Source organism: Canis lupus, chromosome 18 (genome assembly GCF_011100685.1).
Source record: "Canis lupus familiaris isolate Mischka breed German Shepherd chromosome 18, alternate assembly UU_Cfam_GSD_1.0, whole genome shotgun sequence".
Lineage (NCBI taxonomy): Eukaryota > Metazoa > Chordata > Mammalia > Carnivora > Canidae > Canis > Canis lupus.
In genome coordinates, this window is record NC_049239.1 from 41,190,430 (window position 1) to 41,216,378 (window position 25,949).

At 35.3% G+C, this 25,949-nt stretch overlaps 2 protein-coding genes and 1 non-coding gene across 3 annotated transcripts; all 3 read right to left on the bottom strand.

Annotated features, from left to right (window-relative positions):
• Nucleotides 1–1,223: 1,223 nt before the first annotated feature.
• OR4P8 (olfactory receptor family 4 subfamily P member 8) lies at nucleotides 1,224–2,150 on the bottom strand. Its single transcript, NM_001388627.1, has one exon. It carries the CDS (start codon nucleotides 2,148–2,150, stop codon nucleotides 1,224–1,226), a length of 927 nt encoding a protein of 308 aa, NP_001375556.1.
• A 12,247-nt stretch (nucleotides 2,151–14,397) lies between these two features.
• On the bottom strand, nucleotides 14,398–14,523 carry LOC119864311. Its single transcript, XR_005373708.1, has one exon. It is a non-coding gene; the product is annotated as a small nucleolar RNA SNORA18 (small nucleolar RNA).
• Nucleotides 14,524–16,824: 2,301 nt separating this feature from the next.
• On the bottom strand, nucleotides 16,825–17,757 carry OR4C29 (olfactory receptor family 4 subfamily C member 29). The gene is given in 1 exon segment (NM_001389055.1): nucleotides 16,825–17,757. A coding segment is annotated over 1 exon segment (933 nt).
• Between the last annotated feature and the right edge of the window lie 8,192 nt (nucleotides 17,758–25,949).

The following is a 25,949-nucleotide window of genomic DNA, read 5'->3' on the forward strand; positions in this document are numbered from 1 at the left end:
ACAAAATTTGAGAATTCTTGTATAAACTGGAAACACCTCAATGCACCGAAGTTGTTCTTGGCCTATACTCCAGTTTTCAGTGACTTGCATCTGCTTCTCAAACTAACTTTCTCTGTTTCTCACTAGTATAAGGGACTGCCTGAGTCTAAGTGAGACAGATTTGCATCGCACAAATGGTAGAAGGAAAATGTCAAAATATGTCATTTGCATTAAGAGCAGTGAGGATCTACAGAATGTACCCCAGGGACATCCATGTCTTCAGCTATGTAGCTTCCCTTTTTTAAAAAATATTTTATTTATTTATTGGGAGGAGGAGGTAAGAGTAGAGGGACAAGCCAGCTCCCCACTGAAATTCGAGTGCAGAGCTCAATTCGAGCATCTTGAAATCATGACCTGAGCTAAAGTCAGATACTTAACCAACTGAGCCACCTAGGCAACACTCAGCTGTGTGGCTGTTTAAGCTCAGGGTCTTTTACAGAATGGAGATTTTCCACATTGCACATTTACAAAAAACATCAATTTGCACATTCATGAAGGATTTTAAAATGAGGTTATTTTAAAATGAGGTCATGGAGTTACATTCAAAGGATTGAAAAAGTGGTGTTCATTATCTAATTTGAAACTTCTAATTCCTGATATACACCATCATTAGGGTACTAAGAATTAATTACAATAACGACAGTGTGAATAGTGTAATTACCTGCATTCCATTATTTTACAAGCATTATCTGTTTATGTAAAGGGTTAAAATATACAATAACACTTGCAAATTTGGGGGCATTGCTTGCTTCTTCTATTGCAATGGACACCAGTAAAAAATGGAGGGCTTAAGACCTCTCTGTCTTTGTAAGAGGTGTCTCAGTCGAAAATCTGTTTCCTAAAGCAAGGCATAACTGTCAGACCATGCAGTCTTTATAGTGTGTCCTGATAATAGTGCTATATGTCCACTATGTCTGGGATCATGATGGACAGAATGTTCCAAAATGCCAGACATAAGTTCCAGAATGTTAAAGCTGGCAGGGACATGGAGGTCATGTGATTCATCCCCTTTACATAGGTTCAGAAAAATAAAGTAACAGAAAGAAGGTGGTTAAGGGCCCTCTCTCTTCAAGTCTTGCAACTTTTGATGACAACACACCACTTCTCTGTACCTGCCATATTTGCTGACATTAGGATGCTGTGGATAGAAGGTGATCCAGAGGATGGTTTGAACACCAGGGACTTCATTTCCCTTCAAACCGTGCATCCCGGCACCACATTTTCCTCATGGCGTTCTTCATGTCTGTGTTTCTCAATGTGTAGATGAGAGGGTTGAACATGGGAGCAATCATGGTATAAAATAGGGCAAACACTTTGTCATTACTGACGGAATCCGCCATGGGGACATATGTGAAGATGAGAGGCAAGAAGAACATGAACACAACAGTGATGTGTGAGCCACAGGTAGAGAGGGCTTTGCGGCAGCCCTGGGATGAGTAGGTCCTCAGGGTAGACAGGATGATGATGTAAGAAATTACCAAGGCAACAAAGGTCAAAATGGACAGCACTCCTGTGGTAGTAATGATCACAATAACCAACAAGCTAGTATCCATGCAGGCCAGCTTCAGCAAGGGGAAAACATCACAGAAATAGTGGTCTATCTGATTGGGGCCACAGAAGGGAAGTTCAATAACAATCAATACTTGCATGATTGAATGGGTAAATGCTCCGAGAATTGAGGCCATTACAAGGACATAGCACACCTGTCTGCTCATGATGACCATATAGTGAAGGGGTCTGCAGATGGCTGCATATCGGTCATAGGCCATGGCCACCAAGATGAAGATCTCAGTGGCACCAAAAAAATGGGCATAAAACATCTGGGCCATGCAGCCATTGTAGGAGATGGTCTTCTGCTGGGCCAGTAGGTCTATGATCAGTTTGGGGGCCACTGTGGAAGTGAAGCAGACATCCATGAAAGATAGGTAGCTCAGGAAAAAGTACATGGGCTGTTCACGGAGGCGGCTGCCCCTGATTGTGAGAAGAATGAGCAAGTTTCCTGAGAGAATTGCAATGTAGCAAAGTACGAACAGCACAAAACAGGCGGTCTTCTCATCTTTATCACTAAAAAGTCCCAAGAGAATGAATTCTGTGATATTTTCATGTCCCATTGCTTCTGTGGGTCTGATTATGTAGAGGGGAAAGTTAACATACTGGAAACACCCAACTTTTTAAAATTATTGATTTATTTTAAAAGTCATTCATTTATTTGATAAATAAATGTAGATTGTTTATTATGATGCAAACACCAAAATTAATGCTAAGGGTGCAGCAGTATACAAAATACATACAATCTATCAACAAGTAGATATAGTTCATTAGAGTAGCCATATGCTAATAATAAAAGCACAAATAATTAATTGAAAATATAATAAATCCCAAAGTCTCATGCTTACTATGAAAAACAGGACAAATAATAAGAAGATGAAATGTTCTTTTTTAGGTTAATTTTGAGATGTGATTTCAGTAGTATACCTTAAGAGTAATTTTTGAATCTCTGTTATGTATAAACAGTATTGAGGTTATCTCTTCTTCAAGGGCAGTCTTATCATTCTCAGTCCTTCCCAGGAACTAAATCTGTGCTGAACCTTGAAAGTTCAGTAGCATCATTAATCATTAGTGAGTTCATCATTTTAAATATTAGATCTCTAAATGACAATTTAATAAAGTGCCTTTAACAACTTTCTGCGAACATTGAGCAAAGATCAGATCATTGGGGAAGAGATGCTCCACTGTATGAGGTTCCAGTATATTTGTGGCTTCCTGGAATTGACCTCATTTCCTAGTTCACCTTTCAGTCTAACTCAGGAGTTTTCATCCCTTAGTCCCACTTTCTGTCACTTTCCAGTAAGACAGCACCCCTGCAGGGTCAAATTGCATCCAGAGATCCTTTTTTCACTAGATCTGTTTTAAAACCTTGTATTTCTTTTAATTTAACCACTTTCTTTCCTTAACAGTCTCATGGTCCCCAGTCCTGAAATATTTTAATTAAAAATAACATATTGCTTTGGTGCAAAATATTAAACTATATCTCTTACTTCCTTTTGGCAAAAAAATGTATCACAAAACTGCCAAATTCAATGCCCAGCTCTATAAAACAGAAACAATACAGACTGATTAACAGGTGTCAGCCAGTTTGTGAAGGGTTATACAACAATTGAACAATACTTTTTACTTTTAGAAAAATGTACATTTGGCATACAAATACATTTTTAATCGGATTTGATGGAGTTTGTGGACTTTCAGTTTGAATTCCATCCATGAACCAAAAATTAACAACCTGTGGTCTAATTTCTTGAAAAAAATCTCTGAAAAATATCACGTAAATAAAAACAGTTGCAATGATTCTGGGCTATGGTGTTATTTGTTTAAAATAAACAGTCCAATGTTACTTTATCTGTGAGTTATCTATTCTGTCCTTTTTTAAAAAGATTTTATTTATTGATCCATGAGAGACACAGAGGGAGAGGCAGAGACATAGGCAGAGGGAGAAGCAGGCTCCATGCAGGAAACCTGATGTGGGACTTGATCCCGGGACTCCAGGAACACGCCCTAAGTCAAAGGCAGACGCTCAACCACTAAGCCACCCAGGCGTCCCTATTCTGTCCTTAAAAACAGAATTCCCTCATTGAATATAGAATTGTATTACAAGATTAAAAAGATTATAACGAATTAAAAGATTATACCATGTTTATGGCTAGGGAGGATCAATATAAGAAAGATGTCAATTCTTCCCAATTAATACATTCAATAGTTAAAACAAAAATTCTGACATTTTTCATCAAAATCTGATTCTAAAATTTAGAAAGAATAGCCAGAGTAGCTAATCTAACTTTTTCAAAGGAAGATCAAAGAGGATAGACATATCTTTCAGAATTGAAATATACTATAAAGCTATAGCAATTAAAAAGTTGTAGGTAGAGGCATCTGGGTGGTTCAGTCGGTTAAGTGTCCAACTCTTGTGATCTTAAGGTCATGAGATCAAGCCCCAAGTTGGGCTCCACACTCAACACAGGGTCTGCTTGAGATTCTCTCTCCCTCTGTGTCTGCCCCTCTTGCTGTGTTCTCTCTCTGTATCAAGAATAAATAAATAAATCTTTTTTAAAAAGTAGTAGATAAAGACAGATTGCTGGACTTGAAGACAGTCAATAAATAAATACATAAAAATATAAAAATTAATTAATTAATTAATTAATTAATATATATTGGAATTTGTTCCATATTTTTAAAGATTTTATTTATTTTTTCATGAAAGGCAGAGAGAGAGAGAGAGAGAAGCAGAGACACAGGCAGAGGGAGAAGCAGGCTCCATCCAGGGAGCCTGATGCAGGACTCGATCCTGGGTCTCCAGGATCATGCCCTGGGTGGAAGGCAGGCACTCAACCACTGAGCCACCCAGGGATCCCAATTTGTTCCATATTTACGTTGAAATTTCAAATTGATTTAAAGTCCAGGAAATCAAATTGATTTGAATTTTAATAACTGAGGACTTTAAACGTCTCTCTGAAAAAAAAAATCACTCATAAGGCACAAAAAATTATAATCCAGATGGTCAAAAAATACAAATGTATCCAAAAAAAGTAAGAACAAAATTGAGAATATTTAGAATGAGTTTATATCTTATGTAGGAACATTTTTAAAGCAAAGAACATAAAACAAATTCATAAAAATATAAAATCTATTTTAAAATCTTCCATATGACAAGACTTCATATAAACCAAATATTTTTAAAAGCAGCAAATGGGAGTAAATATTTATAAATCCTGTGAATCGATCACATAAAGATAAGTAGCCCAATTTTCTAAAAGAGCAACATTTTGGGAAGGCAATACATAGAAAGAAAATCACAACTGCCCAGAAAAATATAAAAAGATTCAACCTCACTAGAATTAGGGAGATGCAGATGAAACAGGAATGAGATATTATATTCTCACTCATCGACTTCATAAAACTAAAATTTTAAAACGTATTCATTAAAATTTTTTATGAGTGACCCAGCAAAACTACCCAAGAAACTATACAAAAGGATATTCTTCACAGACTCATTCAAATTTGGAAAATAGAATTGATCTAAAACCTGAAAATAGAATAGAAATAAGGGGTAGTATGTTCTCATTATGGAAAACTAGGCAATAGTTTGATGATACCTAGGAGACATCTAACATGATACCAATCACTAAGACATACTTTCGTGTGGAAAACATAATGAAGGACACAAAAATAATCACAGTATGATAATGTGCATGCTAAAAAAAAAGAAGAACACAGTCACAGAATGCCATTTAGTTTCTGTGAGAACCTCTGTACTTATAAATTAATAGAAAAAATATGGAAGGAAAGATTTAATTCTCAGAAATAAAGGTGATGGCCAAAAGGGATTTTAGTGTTATACAATGCTTTAATTTCTTTATTAAAGAGATTATATTTCATTATTACTTCTGTACTTAAAGTTAATTTCAAATTCATCGTTTTATAATATGGTTTAAGAAGAACACAACACATAAGGAATGAAATAAAGCAGAATGAAAAGTAATTCAGTAAACTCAAATAACTTATCACTAATTACTACATTGTTTCCTCAAAGACTTTTTAGCATGTTTAGACATAGATGCTCTTCCTCAAGCATCATATGTCATCAATTGTCATTTAAAAATGTAAATATATTGGGCAGCCTGGGTGGCTCAGTGGTTTAAGATGCCTTCAACCCAGGGCATGATCCTGGAGACCCAGGATCGAGTCCCATGTCAGGCTTCCCTGCATGGAGCCTGCTTCTTCCTCTGCCTGTCTCTCTCTCTCTCTCATAAATAAAAAAAATCTTTAAAAAATAAAAAATAAAAATAAAAATGTAAATATAACTATACTGACACATATGTAACCAATTTCCACACTCTTTCATGAGGAGATATTTGATATAAGGAAACAGGAAACACATTTATATCTGCATCTACCTTTGCACTAATATCTGTATCTCTTTTACACCTATATCTGGATTTGGTCTTTATATCAGCACTAGCACATTTAGTTATACTTTTGTAATCCTAATAGGGTTTAAAGAAATTTCAAGGTGATTTATCAAATCTCTAGCTCTTATTATTGAGGACACAAGCTCATAATTTGCTCTTTTCATGGTTCCTTGTTTTGCTGAACTAACTTTATTTTTTTTAAGATTTATTTATTTATTTATTTATTTATTTATTTATTTATTATAGACATAGAGAGACAGAGAGAGAGAGAGGCAGAGACACAGGCAAAGGGAGAAGCAGGCTCCATGCCGGGACCCCGACGTGGGACCCGATCCCAGTGCTCCAGGATCTCACCCTGGGCCAAAGGCAGGCACTAAACCGCAGAGCCACCCAGGGATCCCCTGCTGAACTAACTTTAGCTCTTATTTTACTTTTAACAGAAGGAAACAGCAAATCTGCAACAGAGATTGAGAAATAATCAAGAGGTGCTATGCAAAACGTTAACAGCCTCTGATAGGTATGGACTTAGAAATGTCATCATACTTAAAACTTCTGATTACCTAAAATTTTCATCTCTGCTGGAACATGTTCATGACGAAAATCTACACCAGAAAGCATCCTAAAAGGGACAGTCAGGACATTGATGTTTGCTCTGCCTTACTACAACTTATAAAAAGGCATTTAAAGGGGAGGAAAATACCCAACCCCTGATGTTCAGGATCATCTTGGTGTCCTTAGTCTCACAGAAAATATTTCATAGGGCACAAGACTGAATGGCTAATCTTCAGTTCCTAAAATAAAATTGGCAATTTTATTTTCAAAGGAGACAGGTCATCCTGGTGGAAGAGAGTGCTGGAATTTTGCTGAATGCATTCCAATATATGGTCCACTAAATTTAAATAATCTTAAGCAAGTTACAAAGCCTCTGAGCATTGTTTTTTTCATCTGCAAAAATAGTGATAATAATAAGACCAACCACATAGGATTATTGTGAAAATCAGATTAAAATATTCCTATAAAACATTTAGGTACAGGGATCCCTGGGTGGCTTAGGGGTTTAGCACCTGCCTTCAGCCCAGGGCGTGATCCTGGAGACCCGGAATTGAGTCTCACATTGGGCTTCCTGCGTGGAACCTGCTTCTTCCTCTGCCTGTGTCTCTGCCCTTCTGTGTGTGACTCTCATGAATAAATAAAATCTTAAAAAAAATTAGGTGCAGATATGTGCATTTAATACATCATGAAAATTAGCTAAGTATTAACTCATTATAAACTCATTATAATTTAAAAATGTCTAATATTCTATAAATGCTTCACCATTCATAGGACAAGGGGGCTCTGGAATAGTGAGTTTAACATGCCACTGAATATAAATTTCTACAGAAGTCTTAAAGTATTTTGACAATTCACCACTATCGAAAATACCAGACTAATGACCAAGACTTGGAGTAGGTAATAGGATTTCCCCTTTCATAGATGGGAGAACTAAAACCAAAGTAAAAATTTATTCATGAAGACCTCCAATACCCTGCAAAATATAGTCTTTCTCTTACTGTTTAGAATAAGTGAATCAAACACTTCAAGCCAACAATTATTTCATGCCACTATTTTACTTAGGTCATTTTGTAGTTTTCTGCAGGTTTTTGAAATTTTAATATATATCTAGTCTATCTTTGTTAAATGAATAGTCATCAATTACATAATTCAAACTTCTCTAACTGTGAACATTGAAATTTTCTTCCATACTATCCCTCTTCATTTCAAATATCAGGGATTATTGTTCAGTAGAACAGACCTATGGCACAGTGAGGCAAGAAATAGAGGTTCTTGTCCTGATCTGCTACTTCCTGGACCGTGTGATTTAGGAAAAAGTTTCTCAAATTCTTTGCGTACCTATTTCTCCTTCAGAAAATTAGGAATTACACTTTTCATGGATCCTTCCAGCTGCAAAGACCTAATTTTTTTAATCAAGTGATTTACTGACTCATTTGCCAGCTTATCAAAATTATCAATTAATTTTCAATCATTTTCTTACTATCTTTATTCACTTTATCATCTATTTTATTCAATTATTTGTTTTTTCTCAAACTTTTATGGTATTTTTTTTTATCATTGCTTTTCTATCTAAAGTAGAGTACACAACATTTCACAATTTCTCTTAGCCTCCTGATCTGGCAGCTAAATATTCTCAAGTTTGAAATCAGGATTTCAAAATAGCATTCCCACTTTTCATTTTTTATTACACAGACATTTTAAAGTTGTTTTGTCACCTATTAAAACGCTGAATTGCTACACGAATTAGAAGCCTAAAAGCTTATAAAAGAAATCATTATCAAGGAGATATATTTCTATAATATTATTCATGCAAAAAATTACCTTAGAAAACAAGTGGATAAGGATAGATGATGATTCTATAGCTGCTCAGAGAGATAACACAGACTCAGGCATGCAAAAATAGAAAAGGTAAGAATAAAGAAAAGATGGAAAAGAAAAAAAATAAGAACTCACATTTTTAGTATCAGCCGATTCCAGTTAATATTTAAAGGAATATCATTGTCTTCTTGAACTCATGACTATAAATGAAAAAAAAATCTTCAAAATCAAAAGAATGAATAGATCTATTAGGACAAAAAAGTAATGAAAAAAGTCTCACACTTGGTAAGTAGTTTTCTAATTATATTTAAAATGTAATAAATCACTGAATTCTATTCATGTAAGTAATACTACATTATATGTTAACTAACTGGAATTTAAATAAAAACTTGAAACTACAAAATATATCTTAAAAACTAACTATGTATACTCAGAATAGGAAATGAGAAGTATATCATAAAACTGGAAGGAAAATCACAATTGCGTTTGGGTCTACCTTTCTTGCCTTTTTTCCCTTTGGCGCAATAATGAGCAGAAAGGTCTATTTCCCTAAATGCTTGGAGTCTGGGGGCTGTTGGAGAAGCTGCAAGGGAACAGCCAGGAAGAGTATTTCAAGGCACTGCCAACATGTGGGTGCAGTGTCAATGGCAATCCCTATAGGAATTCTTGGACAAGCCTAGTAAAAATAAACTCTGGTGATTTTAATTTGCTATTGCTTTTGTTTTTTCAAATGTGCTTTTTAAAATAGATTTGTTTTAGATTGCTTCAAATATATGATCCTGGGCAGCCCTGATGGCGCAGTGGTTTAGTGCCGCCTGCAGCCTAGGGTTTGATCTTGGAGACCCAGGATCAAGTCCCACGTCAGGCTCTCTGCATGGTGCCTGCTTCTCCCTCTGCCTGTGTCTCTGCCTCTGTGTGTGTGTGTGTGTGTGTCTCTATGAATAAATAAATAAAAAATCTTTTAAAAATATATATGATATTAAACATCAAATGTAGGTCTTATGGTCAGTGACCAAAAAGTTTTTGAAATGCCTTATTACTTTCTACACAAGGAATAAACCCGAATGCATTCATTATACTTATGAAGGGTCTTTCATTGCTTCCATTACCAAGGCTAATTATTTATTAATATTGAAGGTATTGGGCTTTTGCTTAAAATACTTAAGGTCAAACTTAAATGTCCCCATTCCCACAAGGCTCATCTTCATTATATCACCTTTCTGAAACCTAATTCCATGCTCCAAGTCATCCCATTACATTCCCAATACCTGATTTCACCAGATTGTTTGAATCCCCTTTCATAGATTGTCCAAGGGTTTTTTGTTTTGTTTTGTGGGGTTTTGTGTCTATTTTTTAAATATTGGTATTCTTCTCTCATCTTCTTAACAGACTAACTCAATGAAAATTAGGTCTATTGTTTCTCATTTAAATTTTAATGATGACCAGTGTAACAGAAGTCATTGAAAAGTCATTACAATGTGCCAGTAATTGTGCTAAGGACTTTAAAGGGAGTTTTAAAATGTAATGCACATAATGACCCCATGAGATGATATGATTAATATTTCCACAGAGACACAAAGAAATAATTGACAAGACTAGGCAGCTAGTAACTAGTACAGTAGAATTTGACCCTGGCTAAGATACTTTACTGATCCTACAATGACTGTGACAAGTACTATCACACTTCACACAGAGTAAGCACTTAAGAAGTATATATAGATTTTTACTAAAATAATAATATAATGTACTAAATATTTCAAAATTACCCTTAAATTTTGAATTGAACTTTGGATACATTTTTTTCCCAGCATATACATCCCACTCATAGTAGAACCTCAAAAGCAACAAAATAAATTGCTAAGATATTTTTTATAGTTTTGATTAATTGATGATGGTGAAGTAACATAAAATTTAAAGGATTTGGTTTTCAGTTTTTATTGAATTACACTTATAGTTCTATTTCACTACCTAAGCAATTTCATTTTTGTGTTTTTGATGTCAGAAACACTGCAAGGAAGACTGATTATTTTGTGTGTGTGGGCATGCATGTGTGCATGTGAATGAAAACAGAGAGATGGCTGAAAGATGTACCATAACAACGGCATCAAAACCTAATTAGATATGCATCTTAAGTATTTAGAAGAAGAAGCAATTTTATATGACATACATTTGCCAGATGTCCAGGATGATTTCATGTTTACCACCTCAGTCACTGAACACAAAGGGTCTGAATTTGAATCCCAGGTGTACCTTTTACCAGCTATGTGACTTTGAGTAAGACACTTATCTCATTGAAATTTAGATTCTTTACCTATAAGTACAATTATTTTGTACATCAGTAATACTTAGTCACTATTATTATTAGAATTAGTATTACTGCTATTATTTATTATTATTATTAGAAACTTTCTGATACAATTTACAAAGAAACTTGGAAATATCTACAGGACAAAGCATTCAGATCACAATCTGTAGACAGAAGTCATTGACAATTAAGGACAAGATCAGACAATAGGTCACTGTGCAAAACTCTGTCATCCTGAAATGTCAGTTCCTCACTCCAGGCCCTCATCCATGGCATTGATATGTCCATTTATGTAGACAATTTTTTATAGCTGAGTTAATTGTATAAGATACGTGATGAAGATCATATATTTAGTTGGATTCAATGATTAAGTAAATATAAAATGTTACTTATACTTCCTCTAAGACTACTCCACACCTAAGGGAATGTCGTATTTTCCTCATGGATAACATTTGGAATAGGATGTGGCATATTTAATAGAGATAAAGCTATCCTCATTTTAGTCTTTTTTTTTTTTTTTTAATTTTTTTATTTATTTATGATAGTAACAGAGAGACAGAGAGAGAGAGAGAGGCAGAGACACAGGCAGAGGGAGAAGCAGGCTCCATGCACCGGGAGCCCGACGTGGGATTCGATTCCGGGTCTCCAGGATCGCGCCCTGGGCCAAAGGCAGGCGCCAAACCGCTGCGCCACCCAGGGATCCCCTATCCTCATTTTAGAAACACTGAGTTGTACATTCTCCATTTTGGGGTTAAAGCCATAATTTTTCAAAACTTCTTTAACACTGTGGTAGACATAATTCCAAAATGCCCCTCAGGATTTCCTGCCATAGCCCCTGGGACTGGAAATGTGATAATATATCATATGTTAAATGTTAAATGTAGGGGCACCTAGGTAGTTCAGTGGTTGAGCATCTGCCTTTGGCTCAGGGTGTGATCCCGTACTCCTGGAATCTAGTCCTACATCGGGCTCCCTGCAACGAACTTGCTTCTCCCTCTGTCTATGTCTCTGCCTCTCTTTCTGTGTCTTTCATGAATAAATAAATAAAATATTTTTAAAATGTTATATGTAGAATTACATGTCCAAAGGGATTTCTAAATGTAATTAAGGTTACTGATATATGCTGACTTTGAGTTAAATGTTTGGATCTTATCTAATCCCACAATTGTTGAACACTACATCTGTGTCTAATGATGTACTGTATGTTGGCTAATAGAATTTAAATGAAAGAAGAAAGAAAAGAAAGAAGAAAAGAAAGAAAGAAAGAAAGAAAGAAAGAAAGAAAGAAAGAAAGAAAGAAAGAAAGAAAGAAAGAAAGAAAGAAAGAAATTTTTTTCCTGATTGGTAACAGAAGAATAAGAAAGATTCAAAGTACAATTAGAATAAAATTTCCCATTCCTAGCTTTGAAGACAAAGGGGCCACATGCAAAGACATCTGGGAGCTGAAAGTCAACCCCTCTCTACCTGCCTTCCTGCTAACTGCCAGCTAGAAAATTTCTGGAGACAAGAGACTCCATTTTGAAGCTCCATTTTCCTTTCTAATGAATGAATTCTTTAACTGGGCCAGAGCAGTGCTAATTTTTCAAGATTTTTCTCACAAAATCCAACAAAACAACTGTCATTAGGACCATAAAACTACTGATAAGAACTTTATGAGGACAGAAGAGTTAACTACTGCAAACCAGGAATAGTTTTGCTGGACAGCTTCAGTAGAATAATCAATTAGATGATAATCAAAAGCAAATGCCTGGGTAGCTTAGTCAGTTAGGCATCAGACTCTTGATTTCTGCTCAGTCATGATCTCAAGGTTCTGAGATCCAGCCCTGCATTGCGTGTGGAGAATACTTAGGACTCCCTCTCTCTTCCTCTGATTGCCCCATCTCCAAACTCTGTCTCTTAAAAAAGAAAAAAGAAAAGATAGTAATCAACAGTGGCTTCATCTGTCAGTACCAAATTAAATTTTCTTCTCTTTTTCTTAATCTAAATCATCTGATTATACCTTTCTTCTTTCTCATAAAAAAAACCCTAGCTTTCCCCACATGAGCAGGACACTTTTCTTGTTTACTCCAAAATTTGTGCTCCCCAAATTGCAATTCTGAGACCCCAAAGAAAGGCCTGTGTTCTTTTTCAGTTTCTCCTCCTTTCCTCAAGTGAAACAATTAAGTGAGCACTTTGACAAAACAAGGTTTATTATTCACAAGTCACAAAAGGTACATGACACACCTAGGGCCACCTTGTTGGCCACAGTTAGAGACAGGGAGAGACAGAAAGAGCTTGCCATTCTGAGGTTCTGCCTTTATTGAGGTCAAGAATGGGGTACTGGGCAGCCTGGGTGGCTCAGGGGTTTAGTGCTGCTTTTGCCCAGGGCATGATCCTACTAATGAATTTAAAACATAGGAGTGGGATTAAAGTACAGGAAGAAAAACACAGGGTCACTCAAATAGTCCGTTATAGGTCACCTAGAGCTTTCCAGAAAGGGGACTTCATGAGTGGGGCAGTCTGGCTCCTCATCTAGTTTTGTAGTTGGCATTGTGTTCACTGCACAGGAGATGTCTTTGAAATGAATGTCTCAACCATCAGAACTTAATGTTAGTACATTACATTGCAATCAAAAGTCAATTGTCAGACACACTATTCCTAAATAAGGTCACATTCTAAAGTACTAGGGACTATTCTTTTCTTGGAGGACACAATTCAACCCTTAACAGCAAATTTTAAATCCTAGGTAAGTGCCTCACGTCAAAAAGAAAAAAATCTATCTTCAGACATATGCATTTTTTAAATGTAAAAAGTTTTTTAAAAAAATTATGTACAACAGTAGGCAACATTATTTAAAGTCAGTAAATTTTTATTAAGGAAATCTCAATGTGATTGTTTTTCACTCCCCACCAAGGTTGCCTTAGTTCCTCCAAATTTTAAATCAAAATTTCTCTTCAACATAGCCCTTTTAAAAAGAATGTCTGCTTTTTAAAAAATGGAAATATCTTACGTAAATTTATGGTGTACAAGATGTTGTTTTGATACATTAATATATTGCAATATGAGTGTCATCAAAGAATAAGAACTTGCAAGTTGCATTGAGAACTGTGTAGCATCAGTAAATGGAAGTTATTCCATTCTTCAATACAGGTGGAGAAGTGTTTAAAAGCATTTGTAATAAAGATGTTTCTGGGGCCCCTGGGTGGTTCAGTTGGTTAAACGTCTGTCTTCAGCTCAGATCATGATCCCAGGGTGCTGGGATTGAGCCCCATGTCAGGCTCCCTGCTCAGTGGAGAGTATGCTTCTCCCTCTACCACTCCCCCTGCTTGTGTGCTCTCTATCAAATAAATAGAAATCTTTTAAAAAATTTAAAAATTTAATAAAGAAGATTCTAAGAATGCTAAAAAGCAAAAATTAAAAATAATATATGCGTGCATGCATATATACCCTATATTCAATCCTCAGTTGTCATGTCAAGCTGTGATTCTGTTAGTTGGGCTTATTATTTCTCCATTTGAAAATGGACACACTGATGACTTCCTGAGAGCATATTTTTCTACCTAGAAACTTTGGGATCTAATTTCTTTAAGCAATTTACTTTAGGACTCTCTGAGTATGAATTGAGTTTAAATCATATTCACTCCTAAACTAGCACATCCAAGAATAAAACAGAATTTGAGGACATGCTAATACCTAAGATTAAAATAAAAAGCACTATTAGGTCTTTCATACTTTTGGTAGCTCTGTCTTATAGTTCTATTCAAAAGATCTAATAGTTCTGTGAGTAAAGTGAACAACATAGTTATTTGATGATGCATCTCCAGTAATGTAGGTCTGCAGAAAAAGCCAATTGGGATAGACCTCAACTCTAAACTTCTATTCTACTACACTGTAATAATACACACCCCCCAATAGGAAGTGTTCCCCTAGGTCACACTTGTACATAGTGGCCATAGATTCCTGATTCTCTTATGTATGACATATCCTCCTAGAGCAAGACTGGACTTTCCTGCTTGGCCTTCCTTGTGACTTGTACCTAGTTACATGTTTGGAAGCAAAGAAGGGTATAGGAGGAAGCTCATGAGAAAACCAAATATCATTGTCTGACTTGTTCAAAGGAGGTAATCACAAGGTGTCTAAGCAAGGGAAGACTGTTATTGTCCTCTTTCAAGGGAGAGGGACCTACTTACGACAACCAAGAAGATGTAAGATCATCTGTGAGTTCAGAGTTCTCCCTCTTCCCCACACAAATGTGTCTCCTTTACATATCAGAGTCCTAATCTGTATCAAAATTCTGACTTCAGAAAGAAAATCCTGGTGAAGTTGCATATTCTATCACCTTTGCAGTTCCACTATCTTTATTAAAAAATTCTGAACTGGAATTAGATCATAATTTCTGTTGGCAAAAGACACGGTGACAGCAGCCTTGGGAATTCCATATTGGAAGCATGTCCAGAAGACATGTTGGATAGTGTTTCTGGGGAGGTACCTAAATTAGATCCAACATACTCCCCTTTTCATATATGCCTTGTCTTGAAATTGAAGAGGACTTCAAATAAAACGCTGCCAACTGAGATTTACTGAAGTGCGACCATTGCAAGAGGAAAATCAGCAGCTATTATCATTGATAAACTGCTTGAGATGAATAAATTCTGAATCTGAAAAAAAAAGTGATCTATATATGTCACTAGTGTTCATTGTGGAATTGACAGTATTTCTTTCCCAAGCAGTACAGAGAATAGATGATCTTTTTTTTTTCAAGCTAAGTTCTTTTTTTCTTTTTAAATTTTTATTTTATGTAGACTCCACACCAAACATGGGGCTTGAACTCAGCTCTGAGATCAAGAGTCACATGCTCTACCAAATGAGCCAGTCAGGTGCTCCTCAAGCTAAGAAGTTCTGAGGTTCCTGGTACGAAAAAGTTAATACAGATTTCATAATTTTAACATAATTTAGTAATTTGTAAATAAAAATAAGTACAAAATAAAAATACTCATGTTAAATTTTCTATATGGATAAAAATACAAATAAGAAAACAAACTGAAATCAGAAAGATTCTTAGTGATCACGTATTTCAATACCATGATGTTGATGGATGATAACAAAGGGTGATATCCCTCTTCACTGCATAAATGCAGTTTTAATCCAATAAATTTCTCATGTTACCCTCTTTTCTAGATTATATTAAAACTCACTAAGACAATTCATATCTACAATTTAACTATTTCCGTTTCAAAGCCTAAAAAGAGTCCTCTGAGTTCTAACATTCTTAATCAGTTATTATATTCAAATTCCCCATTTCAGCAATTGGTTGCTGGTATGCTTTACCTCTAGCCCTCATGAATATATCTACTTAATTTGGGCCATCTATGCTTCAATCATAATAACCCAATAGTATAATTTTTTTTTATAACTTGTATGACCTAAGAAAAACTTAAAGCTTCCTCCAAGTTAGGAGTGATCAATGTAGAAGCAAAAAGTAGTTTTTACAAAAAGAATAATATGAGTACTACCCCAACTCTCAGAACCTTCCTAAGGTAAAAAGATTCCTTCAAAAGGGTGATATTCACAATATGTTCTAGAAGGATATAAATAAATGAGAAGAATTTGATGTATAACTCCAAAAACAGAAGGGAGATTGCTTAGATTATAGATTGTCCCTTAAAATATGAAGGTTTTACAATTATTTGAATCTGGTGCTTTCTGCTCAATCACAAAAAAAAAACATCCAAGTTGACAGTCCATGATCAAATATGATATGACTGAAGTGTCTAATACAAAGGAAGCCATTTGAAAGAGGAAAAGCCAGCCAGGCTGTGGATACAAGCATACAAAAGTGTAACTATAAAGAGAATGCCAGAAGTCAACATGAAAAAGGGCAGGGAAAACACTAAATTAAGACTACAGTGATACTAGGCAGGCAAGAGGAGACACAGTAGTGAACATCTAAAGCACTTGTCATGACATGGCTGTTTGTACCTGATGCTGTCTCTTCCTCTGCTCCCTAGGCTGCATGAAACTGACTCAACACTAACCGGTTTATATGTTCATTCTTGAAGAAATGAATTCTCAAGCCCCCAGATTATGCTAACACCACAATAAAAAGATAACATTCTCTGTGGACTTCTAGGCAAATCCAAACTGTGAAGAAAAATTTGAAACTCCTATTCATCTTTTGTCATCTGAAATCAACTTCTTCCTCCATAACTTCTTCATGGCATTTTTCACTTCTGCATTCCTAAGTGTGTAAATCAGAGGATTGATCAAAGGTGTTCCAAGTGTATAAAATACAGCTATCATCTTATCCATGGGAAAGGTGGTTGCAGGGCGTGTGTATATAAATATGCAAGGACCAAAGAACAAGACGACTACAATGATGTGGGAGATGCAGGTGGAGAGGGCTTTCCTCCTCCCTTCAGCACTGTGATTTCTCAGAGAATACAAGATGACAACATAGGAGCACATCAGCATGACAAAACTCAGTGTACAAATGGCCCCACTATTGGATACCAACAGTAGATTGATCACATAGGTATCTGCACAGGCAAGTTTCAACAAGGGCTGCAAGTCACAAAGATAGTGATCGATCACATTGGGACCACAGAAAGGTAAACTCAGGGCCAGAAAAATCTGAGCTAAAGAATGCACACAGGACCCCACCCAGGCAATAGCCACCAGCACAGCACAGACCTGTCGACTCATGATGGTTGTGTAGTGCAGGGGCTTACAGATGGCCACATAGCGGTCAGCAGCCATGAGGATAAGGATGAAGATCTCCAGGCAGCCAAAGAAGTGGAATGAAAAGACTTGTATCATGCACTCCCTGAAAGAGATTGTGGCCCTTTTCAAAAGTGCATCAACAATCATTCTAGGGGCTATGGAAGTACAGAAGCAGGTGTCAGACAAGGATAAGTGGAAAAGGAAGAAGTACATTGGACTCCCTAGTGTCTGGCTGGTCTTGATAGTAGTAATAATCAGAAAGTTACCCAGCAATGTCCCCAAATAGAAAAACAAAAAAGTGACAAACACTATTTTTTTTCTAACAGGATCCTGGGTCAATCCAAGCAGAATGAACTCAGTCACATTATTATTCAGGTGCATGATTTCACGAATGAGGAGAAGGCTGAGTGTGAAGTTACTGATCTGTAAAAAATAAAGGAATTAATTCATGGTGTGATATGTGGTTTTATGGAATATTTTAAGAAAAATAAATATTTCTCATCATGGATGTATTAGGGATACTTTCCTACAAGTCACTTCAACCATTCATTTGTCCCTCTGTTTATTTATTTTATTTTTTTAAAGATTTTATTTATTTATTCATGAGAGACTCAGAGAAAAGGCAGAGACATTGGCAGAGGGAGAAGCAGGCTCCTCGCAGGGAGCCCGATGTGGGACTCGATCCCAGAACAGGGGGATCACACGCTGAGCCAAAGGCAGATGTTCAACTGCTGAGCCACCCAGACATTCCTGTTCCTCTATTTATAATGACCATTTCATAGGGTCATTATGAGTCTCAACAAGTTTATGAAGATTATATTCTCCTAAGGCCCTCTTCAGATGCAATCTTGTAGCATTTAAATGATTCTGATTAATTTTGACAATTTAATGAATATAAAGCTAAAAGATATGGCTCCATTTTATTATCAACTTCATTATTTCTTCATATTTAATAAACCTTTGGGCCCGTGTTTTGATGGGGTATTACTTGGCATTTTGGTTATATTTAACTGCCCTTGGAGGTTCATGATATAAACGTAAAATCACACCTCATTTTGCCCCATAAATACTGACTTCTTTATGCATATATTTATCACCATATATTTGTTATACATATTAAAGAGAATGTTTATTTTTATAAATGTATAATATGACTTTCTTCACTGAACACCTGCTCCCAGATATTACGGCTTGAAAAGAGGAACAGGAAATACTGATAACTTATTCTTTTTTAAGATTTTATTTACTTATTCACAAGATGCATAGAGACAGAGAGACAGAGACATAGGCAGAGGGAGAAGCAGGCTCCCTGCAGGGAGTCCAGTGTGGGACTGGATCCCAGGACTCCGGGATCATGACCTGAGACGAAGGCAAACACTCAACCACTGAGCTACCCAGTGCCCCTTATAACTTCTAAATAATATTCTATTTCCTTCAAACATATTTATGATATTTAGTATTTGACATAAACTAATGTAGATAAGTGAATGAATGTTCTTTGATAGTTGATAATATCTCAAATATTGCATTTCTAATTTTCTCCTTCCCATTTCTGAAAAGCACTCCTTAGGAGACCCAAAATCCCTGACGTTACATACAAATGAAAAGGAAGTATTATTACTCAATAGCTCATGTTTTCAGTAATACAAATTTTAGTTTAAGCACTTTGATTCTGAGCTCATTTGGGGAGATACCACCAGGCAGTTCATGTAGGACAAATCATGATTGTAATCCCCAATAGGGTTTTTATTTTCCAGGTACCAAAAAAATCCCACATGCTTGTAACAGCAGATTCAGAAGAGGTGAGCAGGTACAGTTTTAGACAAGAGGAATAGTAAATAGTCAGAACTGACTTCATTCCAGGGCACCTGTGTGGCTCAGCGGTTGAGCATCTGCCTTTGGCTCAGATTATGATCCTGGGGTTCCGGGATCCAGTCCTACACTGGGCTTCCTGCAGGGAGCCAGTTTCTCCCCCTGCCTATGTCTCTGCCTCTCTCTGTGTATCTCTCATGAGTAAATAAATAAATCTTAAAAAAAAAAAAAAAAAAGAACTTCATTCCATTTGTTTTCTATCCTGGCAAAGTCAATAATCATTCAGCATTGAAATTTCACTCCTTTCAAATGAAGATTTCCTTTTTCAAATCTGAAAAATAAACGATTACCACTGAGTTCACTTCCAAAAACAAAATATTTTCTCCAGACCTTTCTTCTCAAAGATCTGTGTTGAGAGGGACACTGCATGCAAATAAAAGTATAAACTCAAATGTGATATATTGAAATACAATTTGGAAGACTAACTTATTCCATTGTGTTCCTTCCCAAACTCATCATACCTTCAATATCTGTCTTGAAAGTTGTGTCTGTAGCACAGATAGACTAAACAGACAGAAAATTTCCCTTATATATACTTTACTCTCCCTCGGTAAAGTTTCTTCTCCCCAGCATACTTGAAATGTACCTTATCTTCCTCCAAAACAAAAACCACTCTTGGGAAAGTGTCTAATGATGTTATTTACTTTAGAATTCCAGTTTGTTGTTGTTTTTTAAATCTCATTCAAATGTGTAATCTTTGGCAAAGATTTTAAACCACAAAAAAAAAATGAGTCTTGGTGTCATAATCAGTACAATAAGCTCATTCTTTCCTTATTCATTCAAAAGAGTGATCCACTGTAAAATATTCGTACTTGAAAAATATAGCCTATGACTGTAACCACTCTTTTAAGTGTGTGGTTTCGGTTTGTATGTTATCAATCCCTTTAGACTGTCCATTTATAAAACAAAATTATTTACACATGTGGACATATATTTTTAAATAAATTAAGAAGCATAAATATATATGGTTTCATTAACTTATTAATAACTGATTCCTCATCAAATACTTAACCATCAGCTTAATACTTAATCTCCTTCCTACCAGGAATATCATTTCATTTCTACCTACTTCAATTGTCTCAAAACTTCAGGACCCAAATTCTAAGAACCTTCCTCTGGAGATCTTCAGTAATTATTTTGTGATAAAAGAAATCCGCCCCACCCCCACCCCTTGTTCTCCAATGACATCCTTTATAGTTTTTCTTATAATATTACATTCTATGCTTAAAGTCAATTACATGAGTGCTTTGTTTAACTTCTTTTTTGGAATAAGAATCTTTGAAAACTATTTATTCTCAAGATTTTATTCTCCACAGATCCAACCCCAATGCCTTGTACCATGTAGATACTTAGCATTTTTAAATTACATTTTCTCAATTATCTCTTAACATATAATATTTATCTGATTGTTTTATTAATATTCTGATTATAAAACACATCCACATCATTAGTCTACAGTGGCCTTCTAACTGTTGTCTATAGCAGCCAGACAAACGTGCTCCCAATTTATAAATCCGGGAAGTAAGCTGAGATCAATTTTCAACAATGTAGTAAACATGGAATAGATGTTGTATTCTGAAGAGCACCACACAGCCATGTCAGATTGTGAGACTCTGACATCCATAAAAAATGATCATCTTAAACATTAACATTTTTTACATGAATCCTTAATTCACAAAGAATGCAAGGAAAGCCTTGATATTTTTCATATCTTCCTGCAACTGAGGCATGTTTTTGCCCATGTCTTTGTGGATGACCATATGTCCATTTTTTCCAAAGACACACCAACATCTTTCATCTGGTTCTCCAAGGAATCTGATACAAAGGTGAGATGCAATGACCTGGAGACAAATAGCACTAGTAAAATAGCTAGTCTTCTAATAAGTACTGTACCTACCTAGACTTTTCAAACAAGTTTAGCCAACTTTTGAATGGTTCAATTTGTCAGCAGAGTAATGAACAAATTGCATGTTGCGTTTGGAGATAAAAAGAGGAGCTGAAAGAAAAACACAGAAAAAAAAGTGGAGGATAGATGAAGGTGGAATAAAAAGTATCAAGCGGATCATTCTGACCTAAAAATCTGTTTTACTGCAACAGCCATGGTGAGAACCACTGCTTTCCCTGAGGGCTTTCTTCAACTAGCCAACCTTCCTTGATTCGGTTACACTACATTTCTAACTTTGAGAGAATCCCTACACTCATTTCTATGCAAAATCCACCATTCTCTGTGGAAAGGTTAATAGACTGTCCCCAGATTCTTTACCCTTAAAAGCCCAAATTGAAGAAGGATTAAAAAAGAAACCCTCCAACATATATGGTGCATTACCTTTCATTTTCATAATACTGCATTGTCTCCACATCGCCATGTTTCCTCTGAACTTTTCATGAGAAGTAGTTATTCAGGTCTCGGACTAAATCTCAGATGTGTGTCAACTGCAAATTAAATTCTTATGATATTATTTTGGAAACATGTGAAGAACACTAATTCCATATTGGAGTTAGTTGCACAACTTTCTATTTACTTTTTAGATTGATTTATTTGTTTATTTTAGAAAGAAAGAGAGAGAAAGCAGGGGAGGGGAGAGGCAGAGGGAGAGAAAGAAAGAGAATCTCAAGAAAACTCCCCACTGAGCATGGAGCCCAAAGTAGGGCTTGATTCCAGGACCCTGACATCACAACCTGAGCTGAAATCAAAGGTCAGCTGCTCAACAGACTGAGCCACCCAGACACTTCACAACTTTCTATCTAAAACTGTCACTTAGAGATGGGATAGCTGGTATTCTCCAAAAGCTGTCAAGGTCACTGCCTCAATTGACCTTTTCTCTAATTTCTCACCAGCCATAAGCTCTTCTAACTTTTGATGTCCAGACTGAAGACTTATCCTCCTCAGCTACCTTATGGGAAAAGCATTTGTGAACTTTTCTACAATCAACCACCTCAAGAAACTATAACAAACCTTAGGACATGAAACTCATCCTCCTATCCCCACACAACAATGGGAAGCCACACAAAGGCTTTCACATGCCTGGTACTCATAAAATACTTGCTGAGTTCAAAGATTACTTTATTCCCAAACTTATATTTCATTTTATTTCTTTACTATATTAACAGTAAATTAAAAAAAATATTCTCTTTTTTTCTGTTCCCTTCTCAGAGGAAGTGGAAGGAATAGTCACAAGATATATGGAAATATATTTTTAAATCTGTTGGATTATTTAATAATGATGCCTCAAGTACAAAGATGTGAGCAATCTGTCACTTACCTGTCAGAACACTACATGTAAGTTAGTGCCAAATAGTTCCAACCCTTTTTGAAAGCAGCCTTCCCATAGATCACCAGAAAAAAATGTCCATTCTGCATCCCAGAGAGAATATTTTAAGACATAATGAAATAAAATATTACCACCCTAGAGAATATGATTCCCTAAAGTTTTCCCTTCTTTGTTAATCAGAAACATCTCAGATGTTATAATACATTTAACTTTTGATTCACTCATTTAGCCCATAGTAGAATAAGTTAGCCCTCCTCAGACTCAGGAACCAAATACACATAAGAGTTTGGTGATATTAGGTGCCTCAGGCTGACCAAAGATACAGAGAAAAAAAAAAAAAAAGGAAAATACAAATGAATAGTGCTAGAGAACAGGAAGAAGAAAAATCTATCCTTGGCAAAAGAGAATCTGAGCCTCCAAGAAATTACTCTGATCCCACTCAATGTCCTAAGTTGCCCTTCTGCTCTTTAGGAAACAAGCTTCTCTATATCTAATAATTTATTCAAAAGTACAATCTAGGGAAGACAGTATGGTGTCCTAAAACGAGAGGTTCTGTTTTGTGTGCTATAGCTAACCCCCACCAAAGAACCAGAGATCTGGAGCAAGTGATTTGAGTATTAGTATGTATACTGAAAAATATCTCATATTTTTTCAAATACATTTCCATTTGTTTTACTAACTAATATTAGTACAAAGATACTTGTTAAGGAATTCATTTTATTGAAATAATTTTATTTCACCAAATATTTATTAAATGTCTTTTATATACTACCTTTTATCATTTTATATAAGTCATATCTTTTCACTTACATAATTATTTTATGAAGTAGGTGTTAACAATGAAATTTCACATGAAAAATACTTAAAATTCACAGAAGTTAAGCAGTTTGTCAGGATGCACATCTATTAAGTTCAGCATGGAGATCTGTATCAATAATTCTCTTTTTTTCATCATTTTTCCTCAGTATATATATTTTCCTGACAGTAGCCTAAGTTGAAAACCAGGAAGTACTAGAAAATGATGATGAAGGAAATTTCTAATGGCTAATGGCTAGTATTGGTATCTAGGTTGAGGAGTTTAGGATTAATAACAAAGCAATAAGATTAGTTTGAACATAGGTAGGTAGCCATATAATATATGAGTGAAAATTTTCAGTAAGCACTTGGATTTTTCTTAAGTATAAATTTCAAGATAGGAATGTAAAACTAGATTTTGATATTACTGCTTGTAAATGATAAGTTAAATCAAGAAATTGGGTAAGGTCACCCTGCACAACCAAAAAAAAAAAAAAAATAGGTAGGTAGTATGGAGAAGTGAGGCAACAATAAAATATAAGGTTACATCAACATATAAAAGAATGCCTGAAAACTCTTAAGAAGCATGTTCAAAGATCATGAGTAAAATCACAAGAGGACGATGACTTGGAATCCAAAGGAAGAGACTTTCAGCATGAAAGCACCTAAGCACTAATGCCTAAAATTCAGATGTATACAAATTCTGATTGAAACGCTCAGTCTTAGAAAATTAAAAATAGGAAAATGTTGCATGAGAACCAGAAACCAAGAATTCTGATTTTATTCCTCAATTCTTTGTAAGTTCCATAAGTTTAAATACTCATTCAGGGTGTGGATTACCACTATCTTATTTTTTACCATATCTACTAGCAAGCATTTACAAACAGCAGTTCATATTGTGCATTAAATTACCTGTTGGTTACTAAGTGAATGAATGAATTAAATAAGTAAACCAAAATGAAAAAAAGAATTTGAGTGATAATTTATAATTACTTCTGAAAAATTACCCACATGATGGTAGATGAAATAAGTTGAAGACATTCTTTCTGAACTACTCTAAATCTACTAATTTCGAAAGATAGCAGATAGAAGTGAGGTCAGGTCTTGGGAAACAACTAGGAGTCCCTTCATTGATGTGCCTCAGTAGCATTTAGGATCAATAGCACTGAGACATTGGATCCCACTGATCAAAAAGGGCCTTGAAAATGTCAGGTTATCCTCATAATAGAGTGTGATATTTTTCATAAAGTGGTGTAGAATGTAGCATCAATAAGGAGGACCTTTGATGGACATTTGCTGTTTGGAAGAAACATATCTAACACTTCAGCAGATACACCTTTCCTGCCTCACAAAGATGCTAAAGATGAACTATAAAATCTGTCTTAATGAGCCCTGATTGATTTTGTCTGAAAGTTATGAGTAGTGTTATGCCCCAAAGGTGAGAATATGACACCTATGCTGATCAGAAAGCATTTCCCCCAGTTGCAATGATTAGGTCAGGGATCTATTAGCAAATGAGATACAAACTTAAAATTTTTGTTTGGACTCTTGAAGAAAAGCATTATTTTTTTTCCTAAAGGAGTTTCTGGAGTAAAGACCTGGAACTCTTTCTATAAGTGGAAACACCCTGATCTAAAATGGAGCTAACACAAAAGGAAGAAGAGCCACCAGGCAAGCAGAAGAAACTCATTCTTATCATAAAATTTTAACTGTAGAATCCAGTCATTTCCAACTGTTTTACCATCTTTTACTTTATTCATTTTCTATTATTCTTTTACATTTATTTAAATAATATAATACTTGTAAACTTAACCCTATCCCAAAAATAAAATACTACCAATAATTAAATCCATTTTAGCCCCTTCCTTATCTTGTTTGCTGCTTCACCCAAAGGAAATAAACATTCTGAATTTTGAATGTATAATTACCTTGCTTCCTAAAAATAAAATATCTTTATCATATAAACACTTGTTCGGTTTGCCTAGTTTTGAATTTTAAAGAATTTAGCAGACTATATGCAGACTTCTGGGAATTGCTGCTATTTTTTCATTCAACATTATATATGTTACAAAGTTTTATATTGGCTTTTGAATATAGTTGTAAATTCATTTTTGCTAACCTAACATTCTCTATTGTATTATTATTTCAAAATGTGTTTACCCATTATCCTGTCAATGAATATTTAAGTACTATGAACAATAACTGTGAACATTTATAAACATGTCTCCTATGAGTATAACTGGTAGTTTGCAGGATGTGGAAATATTCAGCTTTACAAGACAATACCATACATTTCCACAAGCTGTCCAGGAAATGCAGTTGACCTATGTGCCAAAAAATATTCTAGACTCTTTATAAACAGATCTAATACCGCCACTTGATGAGCAAAGAATTAAGTTTTAAAATGTTCTATTTTGCTGTTGTTTTAATTAAAAACATGGATAAACTTGTAATCCACAAAACAATTGGGTCTATAGGTTTTACTGTCAATTTAAAAATGTGAATTGTTCACAATGTAATGGGGTAGATGGTAGCTATATTTGTGGTGAACACAGCATAATGTATAAAATTGTCAAATCACTAAGTTGTACACCTGAAATTAACATTGTGTGTCAACTCACCCAAATTTTTAAA

Excerpts from the sequence above, each read along its gene's own strand:
- OR4P8 (NM_001388627.1), bottom strand. The coding sequence starts at position 2,150 with ATGGGACATGAAAATATCACAGAATTCATTCTCTTGGGACTTTTTAGT.